The 20101-nt window shown below is 53.1% G+C and overlaps 1 protein-coding gene across 4 annotated transcripts; it reads left to right on the top strand.

The window, feature by feature from the left end:
• Window positions 1–361: 361 nt before the first annotated feature.
• TMEM98 (transmembrane protein 98) lies at window positions 362–19243 on the top strand. 4 transcript variants are annotated; one of them, XM_032796018.1, is made up of 7 exons: window positions 362–583; window positions 8706–8910; window positions 10593–10724; window positions 13339–13372; window positions 14077–14192; window positions 15163–15222; window positions 18777–19243. In XM_032796018.1, exons 2-7 carry the CDS (start codon window positions 8780–8782, stop codon window positions 18985–18987), a joined length of 684 nt encoding a protein of 227 aa, XP_032651909.1. In that variant the 5' UTR covers window positions 362–583; window positions 8706–8779; the 3' UTR covers window positions 18988–19243. The 4 variants fall into 4 exon arrangements, with proteins under 4 accessions (XP_032651909.1, XP_032651908.1, XP_032651911.1 ...); XM_032796017.1 differs by having other exon boundaries at window positions 362–652; XM_032796020.2 differs by lacking the exon at window positions 362–583 and adding an exon at window positions 2546–2626.
• The last annotated feature ends 858 nt before the right edge of the window (window positions 19244–20101 follow it).

Below are 20101 nucleotides of genomic sequence, written 5' to 3'. Positions count from 1 at the left end.
GCGTAGCTTACAGCCTGCCTGCCTTGGTCTCTCTCTCTCAGTTCCCCAAACATACAACAGGGATCACAGCCCTGCCTACCTCACCGGGGTGTGTGATGAAAAAAACATGGAGGAGGTTCTCAGCTCCCATGGTAATGGGGGCCAGCCAGGCAGACAGATGTGTATGGGGCAAACAGGAAGGTCATTCAATGCAGAGATTCGAAGGTGACTTTGAGTGTTTGGATTAGGAGTTTCCTGCTACGCTAGCCATGAAGCATCTGCTCAGTATTGTGGTTCTTTGTGTCTCCTAAGCGGGATCCCGGAATGCCTGTGCAGTGTGCGAGCAGCTGACCAGCAGAGAGCTCTCAGCCCCCAGTCGAATCACTACCCTGTCAGGTTTGAGTCTGTTCAGTTTTACTCCTAGTGCACATAAGCACACCAGTCAGGAATGCACCCAAGCCAGAGCACACGGTGCGGATAACGGAGTGGGCACTTCTCCACATTTAAGTAGCTGGGAGAGAGTCCATCTTGGTTGAAGGGAAAGCAAATTGTTTAACCAACGCTGGCAAGTTGGACCCTTTTGTCTGACACAAAATATTTCCAGGTAACTGCACGGTGATCCAGGACTGAGGGCAGCCGGCAGCCTTGCTTCCAAAGGGGAAGGATCAGTTTGGTATGTGATCTGCATTGTTCTTTCCAGGGCTGTGTTTGAGCTGGGCTTGCTAATGAGAACACATTTTAAGGAACTTTAATGCAACTTAGCTTTAGTCCTTTAAAACAAACTATTCAGCAAGTAAATGGCTAACCCTGAGCACTGCTTTGTTTTCACTCTGTGAGCAGTTTGGTAGCAGAAAAGACATTCAAACTGTAGCATTAATCCTATTAAAGAACTCAAACATTCCTGGGGGAGGTTGCACTCTGTCGATTGCTCTTTTCCCTCCTGGGAGTTGTTAGAGAAGCCATCATGAAATCAAAATTCCTTTGCAATAAGTTATAAATTCACCCGAAAGGCCAGGCTGTTCTTTCCTTCTTGTTGGGTTTCTAGCACAACTTTATAGGAAGGCTTTTGCTGATGATAGTGACAATCAATTTTTGTTGGGGGAAGGAGGGTGCTCTCTAAAATAAACTTAAAATGAGCTGAAGGCAGAGTATGGAGTTAATATGTGAGACATCTCTTTCTCAATACACTGAGAGAGAAATGTTTTGCGGGCCGGGTTCTCAGTGTAAATCAGCACAGTTGCCTTGTGGACGTGAATTAGTTTCCACCAACTGAGGATCTGGTCTAGTATATTTAGAGCTTGGAGATCGGTTACAGTAAAATACAAAAATGATGGCTGATCTTGGGGTTTATCTGCAGTCTATAGATAGAATTCTGTTGGAATTCTGCGTAGCCCCATTGTGTTTGCAGGATGGTGCAAAATGTGCCTGAATTACTGTCTGCAGCGATTTATCTGAGCTGCCAGACAAGAAACATGTCTCCACCATCTAAATGGGAATATTACAGAAGTGAAACTAGACCACAAAAAACTTGCACCGTAAGACGGAGATTGCAATCACCCCAAAGCTGGGAGGTGGGGTCAGGTCCAGCCCCAGGCAGGGGACCCTAACTGGACTCCCTTTTACCACACTGTTGTATGGCAAATGAGATGAGGGCCCAGTGCTGGGAAGCAGAATATGGCAAATAGCACAATGTAATTTCAATCAGAAAATGACACAGTCAAAAGTGACTGTCACATATTTAAGCAGGGAGGACACCAAATGTTACACTCAGAAATCTCAGCTGGGCCCAGAGCCCCACTGTGCTTAGGTGCAGAACAAACACATAGCAAGAGACAGTACAGGACAGTATTACAAGCTAAATAGACAAAGCATGGGAGGGGGAAACTGAGGCATAGAAGGGTGAAGTGACTAACCTGCGGAGCCCAGATTAGACTCAGATTTCTGAAAGCCACTGGACCACACTGCCTGCAAGCGTAGGTAAGCGTCTTTATGTGCAGACATTACAATGCAGCCTTGTACTGTGAACTCACTGTCTTAACTTTCCATCCTGAATAGCCCTATTGACTCTCACGCCTTAACACTGAGCTAGCTTTAAAAAAAACAAGGAATCAGGCATCTTCCCACGGTGCTTGTGAGCACAGCAGGAGCCCAGGGGTTCAGGTCAGAATTGGCACTTGTGTTGAGATCTGCCTCGGCAGAAAGTTTTCTCCATTATCTATTTCTTATTTCAGGATGGCCTGAATGGTTTCACGTTGCCACTACTGCCCTGGCTGCCAACATGGGCAGGGGTGTGCAAAGGAATACAAATTTGGCCACTTTTGGAGGGGCACTTTCTGTGCCCCCATGGTCAGAGGAGCTGGTTCTCCCACCCTGTCCTGTGGCCTCAGGGCTGGCGGAGCTTGCTCTCCCCCCCGGCAGCAGGAGGAATGTCATCTTCCGCCCCGGCCCAGAGCTGGAGGAGCTCGCTTTCCCCGCCCCGACCGTGAAGGAGTTCTGTGCCTCTGCTGATTGGGTGGGCGCGTGCCCCTACTTGCCACCCCGCGCACGCCCGTGAACATGGAACCATGCAGAGCGCTTTGTTAAACAGGCTCTGGATTCATTTGTTGGGGGTTTCTGGATTTCTCACCCAAATCAGTGAAAACAGCAGGTGAGTGTGAAAACCAGCTGTGCAGCCTGAAAGCTACTAGCAATACCAGCTTCTGCAAGGGGGCATTGATCTGCCTGGGACTGCTGGCAAGGAGGAGCTGACTGACTTGGACTCACAAGGGGCCAAAAATTATGAGTTTTAAAAAAAAATAACAGGGGTTTTGTGGGGGGAGGGGTAGATTTGGCTTCTGGTGTTGGAGCACTGGAGGTGGGGGCAAGTGTTCAGGTTTGCTCCACAACCAGGAGAGCTAGAAACTTTCGTTCTTTGCAAGAAAAGTGTCTCTTGTGATCACTTGACTCCAGCAGCTGGGGCTTGAGAGAACACCAAATGCTGACAATATAGCCACATGGGGAAGGGGGCAATGCTGCCAGGAGAAAGCAAGTGGTGAGCTCCCAAAAGGAGGAACTAGGGGCTGCTGGCCCTGCCAGGGACAGGCCAGAGGGAGCAGATGCAGAGGCCGATCCAGCAGCGGGCCTGGCCTCCCCACCATTCACTGCAGTGAGGGTGACAGATTGGTGGAGGCGCGACGCTGCAGCCCCAGCCCTCCCAGCCAGGCAGCACCATCCCTGCTGGGTTTGCAGCAGCTGAGATATTAATCACTGGGGTAAAGGTCAGGCTGAGCTGTGAGTGTTTGCTCCATTTCCCCGGCCCTGCGGAAGTGCTGGAGGCTGGCTGGCACTGCTCCTCGGCAGTCAGGTAGGAAAGCTTGGAGCTTTACTCCAGTTTATAGGATCGGACCATCCTTCTGAGCTCACCCTATGGCCCTCCTTGCTCTCTCCATCCCTGCCTGCCCAGGTTCCCCAGGGCAGAGACCCCGAGGGCAGGCACCGGCCCTGCGAGAGCTGCAATAACCTGCTCTGCTCAAGGGCTCTGGGCTTGCAAACCAGATTGTCCCAGCTCAGCTTGGCAGCTGGCCGAGCTCCCTGCCCCTTTTGTGGGTCTCTGTGCCAGCAGAGCTGGGACCAGCTGCTCTCTGTGCAGTTTGGAGGGAACCCGCGGCACTCGGCACCTGGTGCGCTGGGGCCAGGCCTGGGTGTTCCACGGTCTGTCTGGGCCAGGCCTGGGTATCCCACAGCCCCTGGGCTGTCTGGTCTAGGCCTGGTGTCCCATGGTCCCTTTGCCATCTAGGCCAGGCCTGGGTGGGGTCTGGGTTACCAGATCTTGGTGGGGTCTGAGCCTGGACTGGAGCTGGGTGATCCTGGATCCCTCAGCTGTCTGGGCCCTGTGTGAGTGGTGTTTTTATTCTAACTCTGTTAGAACAGTGAGCAGGGCTCTTCTGCATGCTGCACTCCCCCTCCCGGCTCCCCAGCATCTGTCTATACCTCTCAAGAACAGTGCACGTCCCCTCCCCGCCAGCCAGGGTGCTCAGGGATTCCCATACAGCATGTGCTCATGGGGTCGGGGATCTGTGCTATCAGGCCCAAGCCAGGTTCAGACACTGATTGGGCTCTGTGTGCTTGAGGCCTGGCCCCAATACAGGTACTTCCATGGGCCTGTGCTGGGTGGGCCTGTCCCAGGGTCTGCATGTTCCTGTGTCCCTGTGAAGCAGGCCCAGTGCAGAGGGAAGGCTGAGGGATGTCAGACAGACAATAAAGATACACTAATGGCACAGTCCTGATTTACCTGGGCTAACGACTCGGGGATCTTCCCCAGGCAAAGACCCGGGGCAATTTTCTGCAGCTTAGCAGATTCTAAACTACGATTTTTGGAAAAGAAGCTGAAAACAAATCAACAACTAAAAAGAAGCCCCCTTGCAATTGCTCTGGGAGTCTCAAATAACTGGGGCAGGGCCATGGCGACATACAGCAGAAATTGGACTAAGGGCAGCAGCAGATAGAGACATCTTTTAAGACACCCACGCATTGTGCAGCGGCAGTCAAAAAAGCAAACGGGATGTTAGGAATCATTAAAAAAGGGATAGCGAATAAGACAGAGAATATCTTATTGCCCTTATGGTACGCCCACATCTTGAATACTGCGTACAGATGTGGTCTCTTTGTCTCAAAAAAGATATACTGGCACTAGAAAAGGTACAGAGAAGGGCACCTAAAATGATTAGAGGTTTGGAGAGGGTCCCATATGAGGAGAGATTAAAGAGGCTAGGACTATTCAGCTTGGAAAAGAGGAGACTAAGGAGGGATATGATAGAGGTATATAAAATCATGAGTGATGTAGAGAAAGTGAATAAGGAAAAGTTATTTACTTCTTCCCATAATATGAGAACTAGGGGCCACCAAATTAAATTAATAAGCAGCAGGTTTAAAACAAATAAAAGGAAGTTCTTCACACAGTGCACAGTCAGTCTGTGGAACTCCTTGCCTGAGGGGGCTGTGAAGGCTGGGACTATAACAGCATTTAAAAGAGAACTGGATAAATTCATGGAGGTTAAGACCATTAATGGCTATTAGCCAGGATGGGTAAGGAATGGTGTCCCTAGCCTCTGTTTGTCAGAGGGTGGAGATGGATGGGAGGAGAGAGATCACTTCATCATTACCTGCTAGGTTTACTCCTTCTGGGGCACCTGTTGGTAGACAGGATACTGGGCTGGAGGGACCTTTGGTCTGATCCAATATGGCCATTCTTATGTTCTTAGGAAATGGAGTGGGGGTGGGGGACAGCCAGGACATGGTGAGGGAGAGGGACTGGGGTGATGAAGGCAGCTCCCCAAGTATTCAGAAATCATGAGTCAGGCCTCAAAAGTTACAAGATTGGTTTAAAAATCATGAGATTTTAAAAAGCAACAAGTTCTGGCCAAGTCACCCACAAACAGAATGGACTGCAGTGCCAGGCGTCTCCTCACAGCACCAGCAGGACTGCTGTCCACAGCCGGCTGGCAATTCGTTAGGCTGGCATTGATCCCGTGAAAACAACGTCATATGACCTTGGCAGACAGGTGATTGTGAGTGAAAGCTGGCCAGGGGTCTAGAAACATCACCACCTCTGGCCTTGTCTCCCACTCTTCTCCTGAGCCTCTCTCCCCTCTGGCTTGTTCCATCACAATACAAGCGTGCTCAAGTCTCTCCCACCTTCAAAGAACCTACCCTGGACCCCATTTGCTCTCCACCTACCTTCCATCTGTATGCTCATTGAATCGCTCTCTGGAGTGCCTTCTCCAGTCCCATGAAAGACCCTCTTCAACCTAGGGGCTGCCCTTGCACGCCACTGAAACTGTTATGCCAACATCTTTAATTATCTCTTCCAAGGCAAAGCTCAGACCCTGTGCTCCATCCTCATCAGCTGCCTTTGACGCCATCAACCATGAAATCTTGTCCTCCTTTGGCTGCCAGGACTCTGTCCTCTCCTGGTTCTCTTCATATCTTTCTAACTGCTCCTTCCATGTGTCCTTCGGTGGATCCTCCTCATCACCTCTCCAGATTTCTGGGGGTTTCCACAGGGCTCCGTCCTTGGTCCCGCACTTTATCTGTGGGCAGTCGCCCCTGCAAACAAATTCAGCAGCTACCTTGGGGCTGGTGACTGACTCCCAGATCTACCTCTCTGCTTCAGACCTGTCCCCTGCCCAAACTAAAATTTCTTCCTGTCTCTCTGATGGCTTCTAGTGGGTGGCTAGACATCAGCCCAAGCTCAACATGGCTAGACTTGACTCTTAATCTTCCCCCTAGTTCTTCCCCAATACCTCCTTTCCCCATCACAGAAGACAGCACCACAATCCTGCCCATCACTCAGGCCTGGAAACGGCATTCCTTGAATCAGCCTTCTCTCTCTCTAGGTCCTCACATCAGTCTGTCTAAATCTTACCGGCTCTTTCTGCAGAACGTTTCTCAGCTCCGGCTTTCCCTATCCCCAGGGTTGGAGCTCTGGTTCAGGCTCCCATCCTATCGCATCCTGCTCACCATAACTTCCTCTTGGCTCACCTTGGCGCGTGCCATCCTGCCCCACTCACATCCATTCAGAATGCTGCTGCAGAGTTCATTTCTCCAACCTATTGCTGTGACCGCATCTCCTCCCTCATTGCATCCAGCATAAGCCACTTGCCTTCGTTCAAGTCCCCAATCCCCACTGTACTTAGCATCTCTCATTCACTATCACAATGGCAACGCTTGCCTCTGAGCAGCCTAGGAGCCCAGCCTCCTTCGTCCCTGCTGCCCCTTGTGCTTGGGAAGAGCCCCCCGAGCACCTGCAAAGCCGCCTGATTGGCCAGGCCCTCTTCAAAACTCTCCTTTGCCATGATGCCTACAAAAGACTTGACCTGCACTAGGCTGCCAGTGCTCTGGAACCACTGCCCTGCCTGCTGACCAGGATTGCCTCGTTGTTCCCCTGTGCTCCCTTGTCTGTCTGTCTCCATCTGTTGCTTTGTATCTCATACTGAGATTTTCAGCCCCATGGGGCAGAGGCCATCTTGTGTACAGTGCCTGGCACAATTCCTGGGTGCTGCCAGAACAATAACAGTCATGCTGGGGAAACGTGGGAGGTGGAGACCAGGCCTGAGGTGTCCAAGTGCACACACAGGGGTGCTTCAGCGCATACAGGGCTCTGGGAACTGGGCCCCGGCACTCTGCTGGCACTGCTACGATTGTGCTGGTTATGCTAGAAGCAGGGCATCTCTGTGACTGGCTGGGAAACCCAGAGTGTCCTAGCTAAGTGGCTTGTAACCAATGTCCCGCAAGGCAGTGTTTAGCCAGGTCACTGGGAGGTGCCCACAACCTGAGCTTCACCTGCACAGGCTGTGTGTCAGTGACAGGTAGTGTGGTCTAGAGGGTAGGCTCTGGCGTGGGAGTCAGGGAACCTGGCTTCTCTTTGTAGCTCTGTCAGTGACCTTGGGCAAGTCCTGGCCCTTTCAAGTGTCTGTTCTTTGGGGCAGGGGCTGTCTCAGGGGTGTTAGTACAGCTCCTGCACAATGGGGCTTGCGCTCAGGTGAGGGCTGCAGGTGCCTCCATAGAATAAGTAACAACCATGCTTGTGTTACTCTGTTAGCTGCCGTGCTCAGTGTCCTGGGGCGAAGGTGAGCACCAGTCGCTCTGGCTCCGACTAGATCTCACAGGTCACCAGGTTCGACCCAGTTAGTCGTAGAGTTTAAGGCCAGAACGGGCCATCAGAACCTCCAGGCTGAGCCCCTGTGCAGCACTGGACACCAAATCCCACCCAGTTGCCTCTGCACGGAGTCCAATGATATGGATTAGACAAAAGCATTACGGCCCGCCAGAGAGTGACCTGCAGTGCACCACAGGCAGAGAATGGGTGCACCGACGTGCCAGCATGCCAAGGCCTCTGCAGTGGCAGGGAATTGATTAGTGGAGTGTGAACAGATGATCTCAGTAGGTGAACCATTCTCCACGCTGCAGAAGAAGGCGAATCCCACCCCCGCCCCAGGTCCTGCCAATCTGACCTGGGGGGAAATTCCTTCCCGAACCCAAAAAAGGTGATTAGTTAGACCATGAACATGTGAGCAAGACACACCAGCCAGGCATCTGAGAGAGAGGATTCTCTGTACCACCTCAGAACCCATCTCCAGCAGCATCCATCTCTGATGCCTCAGAGGAAGGAAGAAAAAATAACCCAGACTGCATCGGGGGAAAGAGTTGCTTCCTGACCCCAGCAGGTGACAGGCTGAAGCCCTGAAGCATGAAATTGAGAACATAAGACATAGAACTGGAATTAACTCTGTGGGCGAATCCTAACCTCAGCCCCAGACTATAGGCCACTGCGTCATACAGTTCCACTGATCAGTTCCTGGCCAGCTGCTCTCCTCTCGCTGTGTAGTTTGATCTGACACATTAGAACTACCAAAAATGTTTCCAATTTTGACATTTCTATGAAGTTTGGAATTTTGAACACTTGAAAAATAAATGGGAAATTTGGGTGCGAATCCCTTTCTCCCCTGCCCCACTCATTCTTTGGCCTGCTATAGATGGATCCTATCAAGTCATAAAGAGTTTGGAGTGTTCCATTCTGAAACTGGAAACAATGGGGGGAAAGTCTCAAAAATGGTTGTGAAATGTTTCCCTGACCAGCTGTCTCTCTACGGAGACATTTGCCTCTTTAAAGTTTTCCAGATCATCTGAGCAGCGATGGGTCCTGACACTTTCTCTCTGGGCGCTCACTCTGTGCTGCTTTGTTCCAGATAAAACATTTCTGGAGGTGCCTTACGAGATGGAACTGCACATCTGACTGCACCAGGAGAGCAGCTCGGCAGAAATGGAAACCGTGGTGATAGTTGCCATTGGCGTGCTGGCTACTATCTTCCTGGCATCCTTCGTGGCACTTGTGGTGGTTTGCAGGCAGCGCTACTGCCGGCCTAAGGATCTCCTGACTCACTATGATACCAAGTAAGTGTCCAGCCCTCTCCGTCACTCACACCAAATTAATAGGGAGAAAGCAAAAAGACTGATTGAAAAGCGGAATGAAGGGTGGAGCATGTGCAGATTTCAGAGCTGCTGGTACTGACAAGTCCAGGCAGTGCTTGATGCACCGGAGATGCACTGCAGAACCTTCCACTACCAGGCCAGGTTGCACTGCAGAACCTTCCACTATCAGGCCAGGTTGTCTGCCCACCTCAACAGTCACGGCCAGCCAGCACCTCTGCCGACGGTGGCTGACAACTGACACAGAAATGGCAAGATAACTAAGGCAGAGAGCATGATGGCAGAGAAAAGCCTTGTCCTCATTAGAAAACTGTATGGCTTTGACTGCACTTTTGGCCTAAGACAGGGCACCCCGGGGTGCGGATGTGCTTACATGGAGATCAAAGTGCTTTACGAAGTGGGAAGGGGAATAGCTACAAGGCACCTTTATCCCAGTGTAACCACATCCAGGCCAATGGGGTGCATTGCCTTAGGCCCGCGGTGCGCTCCCCCTAACCACCAGCAGTATACAAACATGGGGGTCGGCCAGGCCTAAGGAGTTAGAAACTCAGATCCCACTGAAAATCAGTCGGAGCAGAGCGCCTATCTCCCTTACACTCCTTTTAAACCAGCATAGATGGTTTCTTTGCATTTCCTGTTCCCGCCCAGCAGGGACACAGCACAATTCTGCCCCAGGAGGAGGAGGAGAGAGAGAACAAACCACATGAGACAAATATGCAGTCACATCACTTTGTGCATGACCGGAAGGTGCTCAGATATTAGGACGATGAGGCACCTACACAGACTAGACTAACTTTTATGTGACAAGGAGAATATTCCCCAGTGGACGAGTTTGTGCGCACAGTGAGAACAACAGGCTATCACCAGCACTGAGCACATGTTGGGGCAAGAATCTGAACTGACCACTGACCCCGTCCCACTCTGTCAGCTCAGCCTGTGCAGACTCAGGGACGCTCAGTAAGTTCTGAGTGTCCTCAGTGGCGGTTATCCCCGGGGTAACAGAACAGAAAATCCAGATGGGTCAGTAATAGTGTTGCTAACATTTCCAAGAGAGAATTTCTTGCAGAATCCGAAGGTCCACACTCACCTGAGCCCTGCACCTTGGGACATCATTTACACCCAGGCAGCGTGCTGCGTGCCCACCTTCCGAAAAGCAGGACCCATGGGGGAGTCTTGGGTTGGGCCCCCAAAATCACAGGTCACTTTTGAAAATCTTGGCCAGATGCAGCTGAAAATAGAAGGCTCTAACAGCTCAAACTCTGTGAAGCGTCCAAATGACTTGGAAGCCTACGTCCCATTTTCAAACGTGGCTCTCGTTGACAATGGGAATTAGGCACCTAAATGTCTTTGAGGCTCTGGGCCTTAGGCACTCCTGGATATTGTCCCCCCAGGCTCTTTGGGCCAGACTTACAAAGCTGGAACTAGGAGCTGGGCAGGATTTTCAAAAGCACCTAGGCAAGTTAGATGCTAACTTGTATTGAAATCCATGGGGCTTGGGTACCAATCTGCTTGGGCACTGCCCCTAGGTGCCTAAAGTCCTTTGTAAATCTGGCCCTTGGGTGCTCAGAGAACGTGCCACTTAGTTATTGCCATCACGACTGCCCCCCTGTGCCAGGTGCTGAATGACCCATTCCTGTTTGTTCCAGACCGATCGTCGACCTTATTGGGGCGATGGAGACGCAGTCGGAGCCCTCGGAGCTTGAGCTGGATGACGTTGTGATAACAAACCCCCACATCGAGGCTATTCTGGAGAATGAGGACTGGATCGAAGATGCTTCGTAAGAGTTTCAAAGCTGCCTCTTGGGTGATCTTTAAAATGGGCTCCCGTGCTCTGCCTGGTTACGTTCCTTGGCTCCAGGACGGTCGTCTGCTGCCTGGATCAGAGCCTGCCTTGAGAACATGCTTTTATCTAGAGCAAAATCTCTTGCTGTTGGCAGCGGGTTGGTCTTGTGGAGCAGCCTTGACCTAGGCATCAGGAGACCCAGGTTCTAGCCCTAGCTCTCCTGGTGGACCCCATCTCCCTTTGGCTGATTAGAGTGTAAACTCTTTGGGGTGGGGCCCAGTTCCCAGGGGCTGCTCTAATACAAAGCACAATCATTCAGGGCCCCATTGCCTAAAGGCAGAGCTCCGGAGCCTGCCTATCTGAGTCAGGAGTGCAGCCGGTGCCGCATGTGTCATCTGACAGTTGTGCAAACCCAGGTGTGTTTAGGGCCCTAATTTGCAACTCCAAATACTTGTGGTACAAATCCCTGGCCACAGTGTTTGTGCCCAGTGCAAAAATGGAAGCCAGATGTGGAATCTCTGGCCCTGCTGCAGCCCTCTGGCTCGGTTCCAAGTGCTCCGAGCCATTCCTTGTCAGGGTGGCTGGTGGGGTTTGATGTGAGGAACTTTCCTTGGCGTATGCGTGATTCTACTTCAAAACACAGGCGCTAGAAGTGGAGGGTTAACAAGCTAGTAAAGATTCAGATTTGAAGGCCAGAAAGGACCCTCTTCTAGTCGAGCGGCCTGCCTAGCACAGAGAATCTGAGGTTAAGGCCAGAAGGGGCCACCAGGCCATCCCACTCTGGTTCCTGTGTCAGGTGCTAGACTCACCAAGGGACTTAAGCTCTGATCTGTCTCTTTAAGCATCTACATCCAACATCTGGGCACTGCTGACACTCAGCTGCTACTTCACCCTGGAGGCACCTTGATCCCCACAGGAGTCTCAGGCGACGTTTCCGTGATGGGGCCTGTAGCAGCAGACTCTGGTGCCATAGCTCTGCTGGCATAACCCTGTTGTGCAGACGCAGCCTGCAGCTCTGGAAGGGGGTTTTCCATCCACCTCCTCGAGCAACAGGAGCTAGGAGTTAGGTCGGCATAGCTCCGGTGCTTAGAGGCTGGATTTGTCCCACCCCTGAGTGCATGGATCTAATTGTTACATGTAAACCAGCCCTGTGTTCCTGCCCATCGGCATGCATTAAGCTGCCTGTGTCCCGACGTTGTCCACCCGACTGACACATGCCCCACCCCAAGCCTTAGCATGATTCTCAGATGAGCCAAGAGGTGCCCATGCGGCAGGTGTGCTCGGAGCACGCCCACCCCCACCAGACTGCTAAGAAGTAATGGAGAGCAGGACGCATGTGGCGGGAATACACAGCCCCAAGGGTGCGGCGCTCACGGAGGAGTGGGAGACCTATGTTTGTGCTCTGGTGCTGCTTGCCATGCAACAGGGATCTGAACCCCAGCACTCGCCCGCCCTGTGCTAGAGAGTCCAGGGTGTGCTCCCTCCCTCTCGATACATTTCGTTAGGTGTTCGAAAGGGAAGGGCTCCGAAGAGAGAGACTGAGAGAACCTCACCCAGCATGTGCAATAGCCTGGTGGTCAGGGCACTCCCCTGAAACGTGGCAGGGCTGAAAGCAAGGCAGGCAGCGTGGGGACTGGAAACGGTCTGCACACTCCAGGGGAATGCACTGACCACCAGGGTCTCTCGCTCTCTCTGGTTTAGCATCAGAAAGGGCTGGCCTGGCTCAGGCACCCACTCCAGGGCAGCCAGGGTCCGTGCTGTGAATCTCGAGGGAAAGGAGGTGTCTCCCTCTGGCCTGTCAGCCAGACACCTACAGCCCAGAACTATAGGGATCATGGGTGCCCAAGTACCCTGGTGGATCTGGTCCCTAAGCCCTGCCCCTGTCCTCTGCATCCACTCCCTGCTCTGCTGGCTGGCCACTGAGAATCCCAGTCCTAGGTGCTGAGCCCTCCCTGTACATTGTATGGGGCCCGTGGGCACCTCGCTTGGGGCTGTGGATTCCACTGGATGGCAGGGCACCTCCGGCCGACGCTCCGGTGCTGAGCAGAGCAGCACCCGAAGGCCCTCAGCCCCGTGCCAGAACACCTTTGCTGGAAAAAAAGCTCCAGCCTTGGGTGAAAGACTCATGTGGGGGAGAACCCACCTCCTCCCTTAGCAGGCAGTTACATGACCAGCTGAGCTGTAGCATAGACACTTGCTACAGTGACAGAAGTAGGGTTTCCACCCCCTCGAGAGGCACTGGCCAGGGAGGTAGAAGAATTCCACCGACGACTTTGCCGTGTCCATACTGGGCTTAGCACAGTTAACTGCGTCTCTCAGGGGGTGAATCTTTCACATTGCTCAGCCACGGAGGCAGATTGACCTCAGTTTTAGGTGAGGACCAGGCCTTCCCACCCTGTTAGACAAGCGCACCCTGCTTCCAGCCGGATCGCTAAGGGCTTGGTTATGAAGTAACATTGTAATGATACCAGTGAGGTCCGTGATGAGTTCTGCTCTGTGGAGCCCGTGGGAAATGCTTAGCTGATGATGTTTCTGCCACAGGCTGGCGGACAGAAGAGCCGGTAACAAGACAGAGCTTTCCTAACCAAAGGCATTCGCTTTCTTCACAGGGGCCTGGTCTCTCACTGCATTGCTATTCTCAAGGTAAGTCCCCCACACAAACTGCCTCCCCTGTGTATTAACTCATGCTGCTGTGCAGGGAATCAGCGCCAGGAAATAAGCAAAGGGTCTGAAGGATTCTCCCAGAGGCTTCAGGCTCGACCCACACAGGCGATTTACACTCCCACGTGGCAGCTCTTAGGGAATCCACAGCCCCAGGCCAGGCCCCCAGGCTCCCTGTACGATGCATGGGCAGAACAGGGCACCTAAGAGTGGACTTCTCAGAACCCAGAAAGATGAGCAGGGAGCCACCTACACTAGCCAGCAGGAAATCCTGAGAGGAGAGATGGGGCCTAAGACCTGCCACCTAAGGGATTTGGGCACCCATCTCTCTGCTTGGGATTCTCGGGTGAGAACTGTCTCCTGGGGTCAGCTCAGCCCAGCAGTCACTGTGCCCTTATGCCCAGTACCTCCTGGTTAGCTCCACTGGGATGTAGGAAACCCAGGTTGCAGTCCCCACTCTGCCTGGTTGGGAGCAGGGACTCCAACCCAAATCTCCCCTCCCCCAAGGGGGTGGGAGTCCCACCAGCTCTCCTGTTGAAGTTGTTCTGTGTATGAAATCCATAAATAGTCATTGGCCTGAGAGCTGTGTCTCCCAGGGGAGCACCCTAACCACTAGGCTCCCAAGTCCTTCTCTCTCTCTTGCTGGCCTTCAGTGAGCCAAGCTGGTCACTTCTCTCTCTCAACAGATTTGTCATACTTTGACAGAGAAGCTCGTTGCAATGACAATGGGCTCTGGGGCCAGAATGAAATCTCCCGCAAGCCTGAGTGACATTATTGTGGTTGCAAAGCGGATCAGCCCCAGGTGAGTGCAGGGGATTGGCAGTCCATTTCGGCTGAGGGTGCGCAGCTGCAACTTGATCTGCAGTTCCAAAGGCCAGGCAGCTTCTGGAAACTTCAGGCATCTGCAATAGCCCCTGAATTCAGATTCTCAGTAGTGCGGACTCCAAACATCCAAACCTCATGTGAGGTCCCAAATCTCATAAGATCTTAACAATAATAAATGGCTTTTTATTCGCTGTTTGGTCTTTGAGCCATTGGGGTCCCATTCCCAAGCCTTTCTCCACAGCCACAGGGGCTAGAACCTTCCTTGTGGTTTTTTTTTTAAATGTAAGCTGAGTCTCACTTGATCACAGGAATCTAGGAGCTGGGGCTTTAAGAAAAACACCAATTATCAATGAGACCTGGCAACACTGTGTGGCTTTTCCTGCCCAGCAGAGGGCTTGTCACTTTAAGGATCAAACCCAACACTTTGTGTTTCAGCCAGAAAGCAAGCTGGAAACCAATGACATCTGTGACAGGGCTCAAGAACCAGTTTCCCAGGGCTCAGCACCCACAGTTGGGGCCAGATTCTCACAAGAGCTCTGCTCCAGTTACACAGCTCAATAAGTGTCTGACTTGGCTGGGGATTGGCATATGAGTCTAATACAAAGCTCCCATTGGCCTCCAGTGGGCCTTGTGCTCCTAAATCACTTAGACACTTTTGAAATTGCCACCCTTTGATCTCAGTGGGGGCCGCTGGGCAATAGGTGCTTTTGCAGATCTGGGCACTACTCCCTTGAGTGCCAAATGGGAGCTGGGCTTTTATGAAAATCAGCCCCCACCCCCATGGGAACACCTGCAACGCTGGCCCTAGGTGCCTTCCTATGCTGCCAACAGGAGAGATGCCGGGCTCTGAAATGTGCTCGCTGAGGGGAAAAACAAAACCGCTACCAGGGCACTTGCAAAATACAGTGAGAAACAAGCAATGGTAGCTCTCTCTCTCTTCCCCCTAGGGTGGATGATGTTGTGAGGTCGATGTACCCGCCTCTGGATCCCAAGCTTCTGGATGCACGGTAAGCTCTGGGACACTGGCTCTTAGGATGTCACTCTTTAGCCACAGGGGAACAGCATCAAGGGGCACATCTGCACGAGAATGCCCTGTAGCCTAGTGGTGAGGGTACTGCCCAGGGGGGTGGCTGATTCCTGTTCAAATCCCTTCTCAGCAGGCAGAGCAGGACTTGAACTGGGGTCTCCCCCACATCCCAGGGGAGCAGCCTAATCCCTTGGCTAGAAGTGATGAGGGGGGTCTTCCTGCCAGCTCTCCTGCCCCTGCCATTTTACAGAAGTTCTTTAGGGCCCTGAGCAAGAAGCAAGCTCCGAGCACGCCTGCAGGCTTGGGTCCCACAAGAAGTGAGGCAGAGGGTTACCTGCCTTCCCCCAGTTCACACGTTACGCTGGGACATGTGGACGCTGAGCGTGGGGCTGCAGTGCATACGCGCAGGCAGAAACATGGGCAACGAGACAGCCTTGACTGCAAAAATGTGGTGCCCAGAGGGTTTAGGGGCTTACAGTGTTTGACAGCTGCTGAGTGGGGGGCTCACGAATCCCAGTTAGGCCTGATTCTGGGACTCAAGTACCTACCGTGGCAGTTAGGTGCCCACATCCTGTGGTGGACAAGCTCCCTAGTATTATATATTTTCCTACGTTGCTGCCTGGTGGAGTTTGCGCCTTGCCCTGGCACACACATTCCTTCCCAGCGCTCCAGGAGAAGCTAATGCTGTGGGAACGTGCTGTTTGCATCCATCCTGAGGGCCCGATCCTGGCCTCGGTGCCTTTCCCAGGGCTTCCCCAAAGAGTGAGGAGCAGCTGGGAGTGAATCCGTGTGTGGGCTGTGGGAAGGTGCTCGCTCTCCGGGAGATGAGTAAGGTCCTGCCACAGCTGCGTGCAGGGCTCTGGCATTGTTGCTACGAGCCCACGGTCAGGGACACGGCCTCACTCCGAGAGTCGCAGCTTGGCCTTTACCTCCCCCTTGCTCCAGGGAGATGTTTCCTGGGCCAGTCCCTCCCCTAGGGCAGGTGCTGGCTCCTCCAGCACAGCAGAGCCTGGGTTGGGGATGGAGTCCCAGCACCTGCCCACTCCTCTCCCACATGTGAGGCCTGTATTGGCTGCGCTCTCTGGCCCCCTGCGATGCAGGTAGAGTGCACAATGTGATACAGGCTCTCTTTCACCTCCGTAGCCCCCTGCGTGGGCGCAGGCAGAGATTTAATGACTGCCTAGGTGATCAGCTTGGGCTGTGGAGAAGGGGAACGATCCAAACAGACACCTGATGTGTGCAGAGGGTCGTGGCCATACAGGCACCACCAAGATGGAAGCAGTGTCCTGGTGTGACCCACACTCATCCTGGATGTGGGTTACACTAGCAGATAGGTACATCTCTGCACGGCCATCTGCAGCCCAGAGACTACTGCTGTCCTTTGGGCTACTGTCAGGAGCTGGGCCTAGCATCCTGGGTACAGAGGCAGCAGCGGCAGCCATCTTTACTAGAGGCATGCCCCATCACTGGTGAGATAGCGGCCATCTTTGCTAAGGGCAGGAGCAGCTTCGAGCCCATGGGGCAGCTCCTGGCCCATTGTAACTTGTGGGAAATAGCAACCGTTGGGAGGGAGGGTTTAATGGTAAAGAGAAATGAACAGCATTGATGGCCTTGCTTAACTGCAACTAGTGTCCTCCAAGGTGCATTTGTCACTCGTCTGCAGCGAGTTTAACTGTATGAAAGTGGGCAGGACACAGATGGGCCGTTTATTAGCAAAAGAGGTGGGAGAAGGTAAGACGCTGCAGATATTTATCTTCTTAGAGTTTATGGAAAATCTCTGCCCACTAATTCCATCTGTACACATAGATTCTGTGTTGCACACTTGGGGAGGGTACCCTAGGTTCTGCTGCCTCCAGAACAAAGTGGTTAAAGAACAATAATTGTGACAGATGTGCCTAGGGGCTGACTGAGAATGGGGCTCAGTTTGCACAGGGCTGGCCATACAGTCCCTGTGTTACGTGAAAACACAAAACAGCCTTAACACTGAAACATAAATGTGATGGTTCTTGGGGTACCCAGGACTGTGGGTCACCTTGTTACTCCTCTGCCTTCAGCAAGAGGAAAAATTACTTGAGCTTAACTGGATGTCAACTCCCTGACACTTCCAGTCTGTTAACCCCCAATCCATCTCCCCAGGGCTATGCCAGCCCAGACTTTGCCTCACCAGTTAACGAGCGGTGCACTCTGTCCTCCGAGCCCCTTGGAAGTGTCCCCTGTAGTATTCAGCCCTTGTCCACTGAGCTCTCACAGAATAGCAGCTTTGCTGCCTCCCAGGAACAGGGCACAAAAGCATGAATGATGCAAGTCAGGATCAGCGCCCTGTAGAACACGCAGCACTGTGGCATCGTTATAGCGGAACCAACAACATGCTTATTAGCAAAGATGAGAGCTTAAAGCGCTAGTGAGCAAAGGTATCGGACACCAAAGGCTCCCTCGAAAACCAAATCCAAATGCAACGTCTAAAGCCTAAACTTACCAGGCTACGCTCTGGCTAAGGCCATTTCTCGTACCCAAATGTCCATTGTGGCATTTCCCACGAGGGCAGGCCGGCATTCTGTTTTCATGAGTGGAATAGGCCTGTCCAGTTCCTGCCTGGAGAGTCTCTTTGCCTTCGGCTTGTATCCCCAAAGGTCACTGTTTTTCCTCAGAGACAGTCAAATCCCCTGTTGCTTGTTCCCTGGAGTGCTCTTCCCTGCTGATGTCCCATTCCTCTGTCCACTTCAGCTGTGACTGCGGCTTCCACTGTGCGAACTCGCAATGCTGAATTAGACCGAAATATGCCTCTGCCCTCCTGTCTGGAAAACACCTGCTTTCCTCTTTGGTTGGTGACAGATGTTAAAGCACAGGGTCCGGTCCCACACCTCATTCCTGACACTGTAGCTGTGCAGCCATTGCACACCGAGATTAACGCCCACTCTGGCCTAGGGTCTCCCGGGACATCACTAATGGAGAAGTACCAGGCAAGCAGGGTGCTGAGGCAGTGAGTTTGCCAGGCCTGCCAGGAGCTGCTATTACACCACAGTGAACACTTTGCCAGTTGGCTCCCATGGGCCTCTCTGTCCCAGCACAGGACTCCTGAGTTTATGCGGTGGCTGGTGCCTGGGCCATGACTGGGGCTCCGCTGCAGAATTACTAACACCCCTATATAATAACACCACCACCTAGCTCCTGTGTCACGCTCAGAGTGCACTACAAAGGAAATTTGTACAATTATCCCTAGTGTACAGAGGGGGAAACTGAGGTACGGAGCAGGGCAGTGACTTAGCCAAGGTCACCCCACAGGCCAGTGGCAGAGTCAGGCCTAGCACCTAGGTCTCGTGTCCCAGTCCACTAAGCTGCCCACTGGGCCACACTGCCTCCTGCTGAGAGATTAATAAAGCTACTAGTTGTTAAAGCCCCTTTTTGGCATGTCCCGCCGCATCCCTGAGCAGTATCAGCGGGGAGGCTGCAGAGGCCAGACCTCCTGCCCAGGCGCCGTGGTACAAAGGCCTGGTGTCCTCAAGCACTTGTAACAGCATCCTGGTTGCCTTGCAGGACAACAGCCCTGCTGCTGTCTGTCAGCCACCTCGTCCTGGTGACCAGGAACGCCTGCCATCTAAGCGGTGGCATGGACTGGATCGACCAATCACTGTCTGCTGCGGAGGAGCACATGACGGTGCTGCGCGAAGCTGCTCTGGCCACTGAGCCGGAGAGAAGCATCGCGGGGGGCGCGGAAAGCTTCCTGCAGGAGCAGTCTGCCATCTGACGCAGGTGGCACGGCCTGCCCTGGTGAGGGCTGACGCTCCACGTTCTCAGGGCATCCATGCTGCTGCTCGGTGCACTGGGGCGGTCAAATATTTGCATGAGCCATGCAGAGCTATTAGTATATTGACACTGAACTGTTACCAGAGGGTAGCTAAGGCAATGCGCTTCTGCCGGTCCCCTGCTGCTTTGTAGTTTGGTTGAAGTGCCCTGTGCATGGAACAGTGGGGCTCTGATTAATAAAATCCCATGAGAAATCAGACCGTGGGAGGGGTTTCTTAAGCTGATACGGGAGGCTGCTCCTGTTTCTAAATCCACCTCAGGCTGAAGCTCAGTAAACTCTGGACCCCGTCCTGCGGCTGCTGCGGGCAGTCTGCAGAGCCTCAGCTGCTAGGAAGTTGCTGCAAAGCTGATTTAAGGGGTTTCCAAGGAAGATCCCCTGCCTGGTACCAGCGGGTTCCCCAGGGGCGGGGCTGGCACAATAGCCCTGCACCACCTCCTCCAGGCAGTCCCCAGCGTAAGGCCACCAGGGACAGGAGGAGGTGTGTTAACAGAGGGCGCCGTCGTACACTGGGCCCTTGCTAGTCTGGGGCAGTGGAGCAGCCCATGGGAGGCTGTTCCATGGCACCATAGGGTACCCCAGCCAGACCAAGTGTCCTGAAGGAGCAATGGTGCCATAACGCTGCCCCATCCTCCACCCATCCCTCTCCCATGCTGCATCTCCTGAGAGGCACAGACTGGCCTTCTGGGTAACATGGAGCTTCTTATCAGCCCAGGGCAGCGTTCCCTGGGGCCCAAGATAAAGCACGTTGGGACAAGCTCACCGGCTGGCTTGTCTGGGAGCTTGGAGAGCGTGGAGGAGGAGGGGCAGCAGGGTTCTGGAATTAATGCAAGAAAATGCTTATTGAAATCACTGAGTCTGTGGAGACAAAACCTGACAGATGCCGAGAGAGACACATAGACAGACCCAGAGACATAGCTAGCCACGACACACACACACACAGACAGACCCAGAGACATAGCTAGTCACGACACACACACAGACAGACCAGAGACAGCTAGCCATGACACACACATACACACACACACACACAGACCCAGAGACATAGCTAGTCACG

The sequence above is a fragment of the Chelonoidis abingdonii genome, chromosome 21 (genome assembly GCF_003597395.2).
Source record: "Chelonoidis abingdonii isolate Lonesome George chromosome 21, CheloAbing_2.0, whole genome shotgun sequence".
NCBI classification, from domain to species: Eukaryota; Metazoa; Chordata; order Testudines; family Testudinidae; genus Chelonoidis; species Chelonoidis abingdonii.
The sequence above is the reverse complement of the archived record's forward strand: the minus strand, read 5'-3'. Positions and strand labels throughout refer to the sequence as shown.

What these genes read in the sequence shown, in the direction of transcription:
- TMEM98 (XM_032796018.1), top strand. Translation starts at nt 8,780, where the DNA reads ATGGAAACCGTGGTGATAGTTGCCATTGGCGTGCTGGCTACTATCTTC. An exon ending in GACTGGATCGAAGATGCTTC is followed by an intron (nt 10,725 to 13,338) that starts GTAAGAGTTTCA and finishes CTTTCTTCACAG; the next exon opens with GGGCCTGGTCTCTCACTGCA. An exon ending in CCCAAGCTTCTGGATGCACG is followed by an intron (nt 15,223 to 18,776) that starts GTAAGCTCTGGG and finishes GTTGCCTTGCAG; the next exon opens with GACAACAGCCCTGCTGCTGT.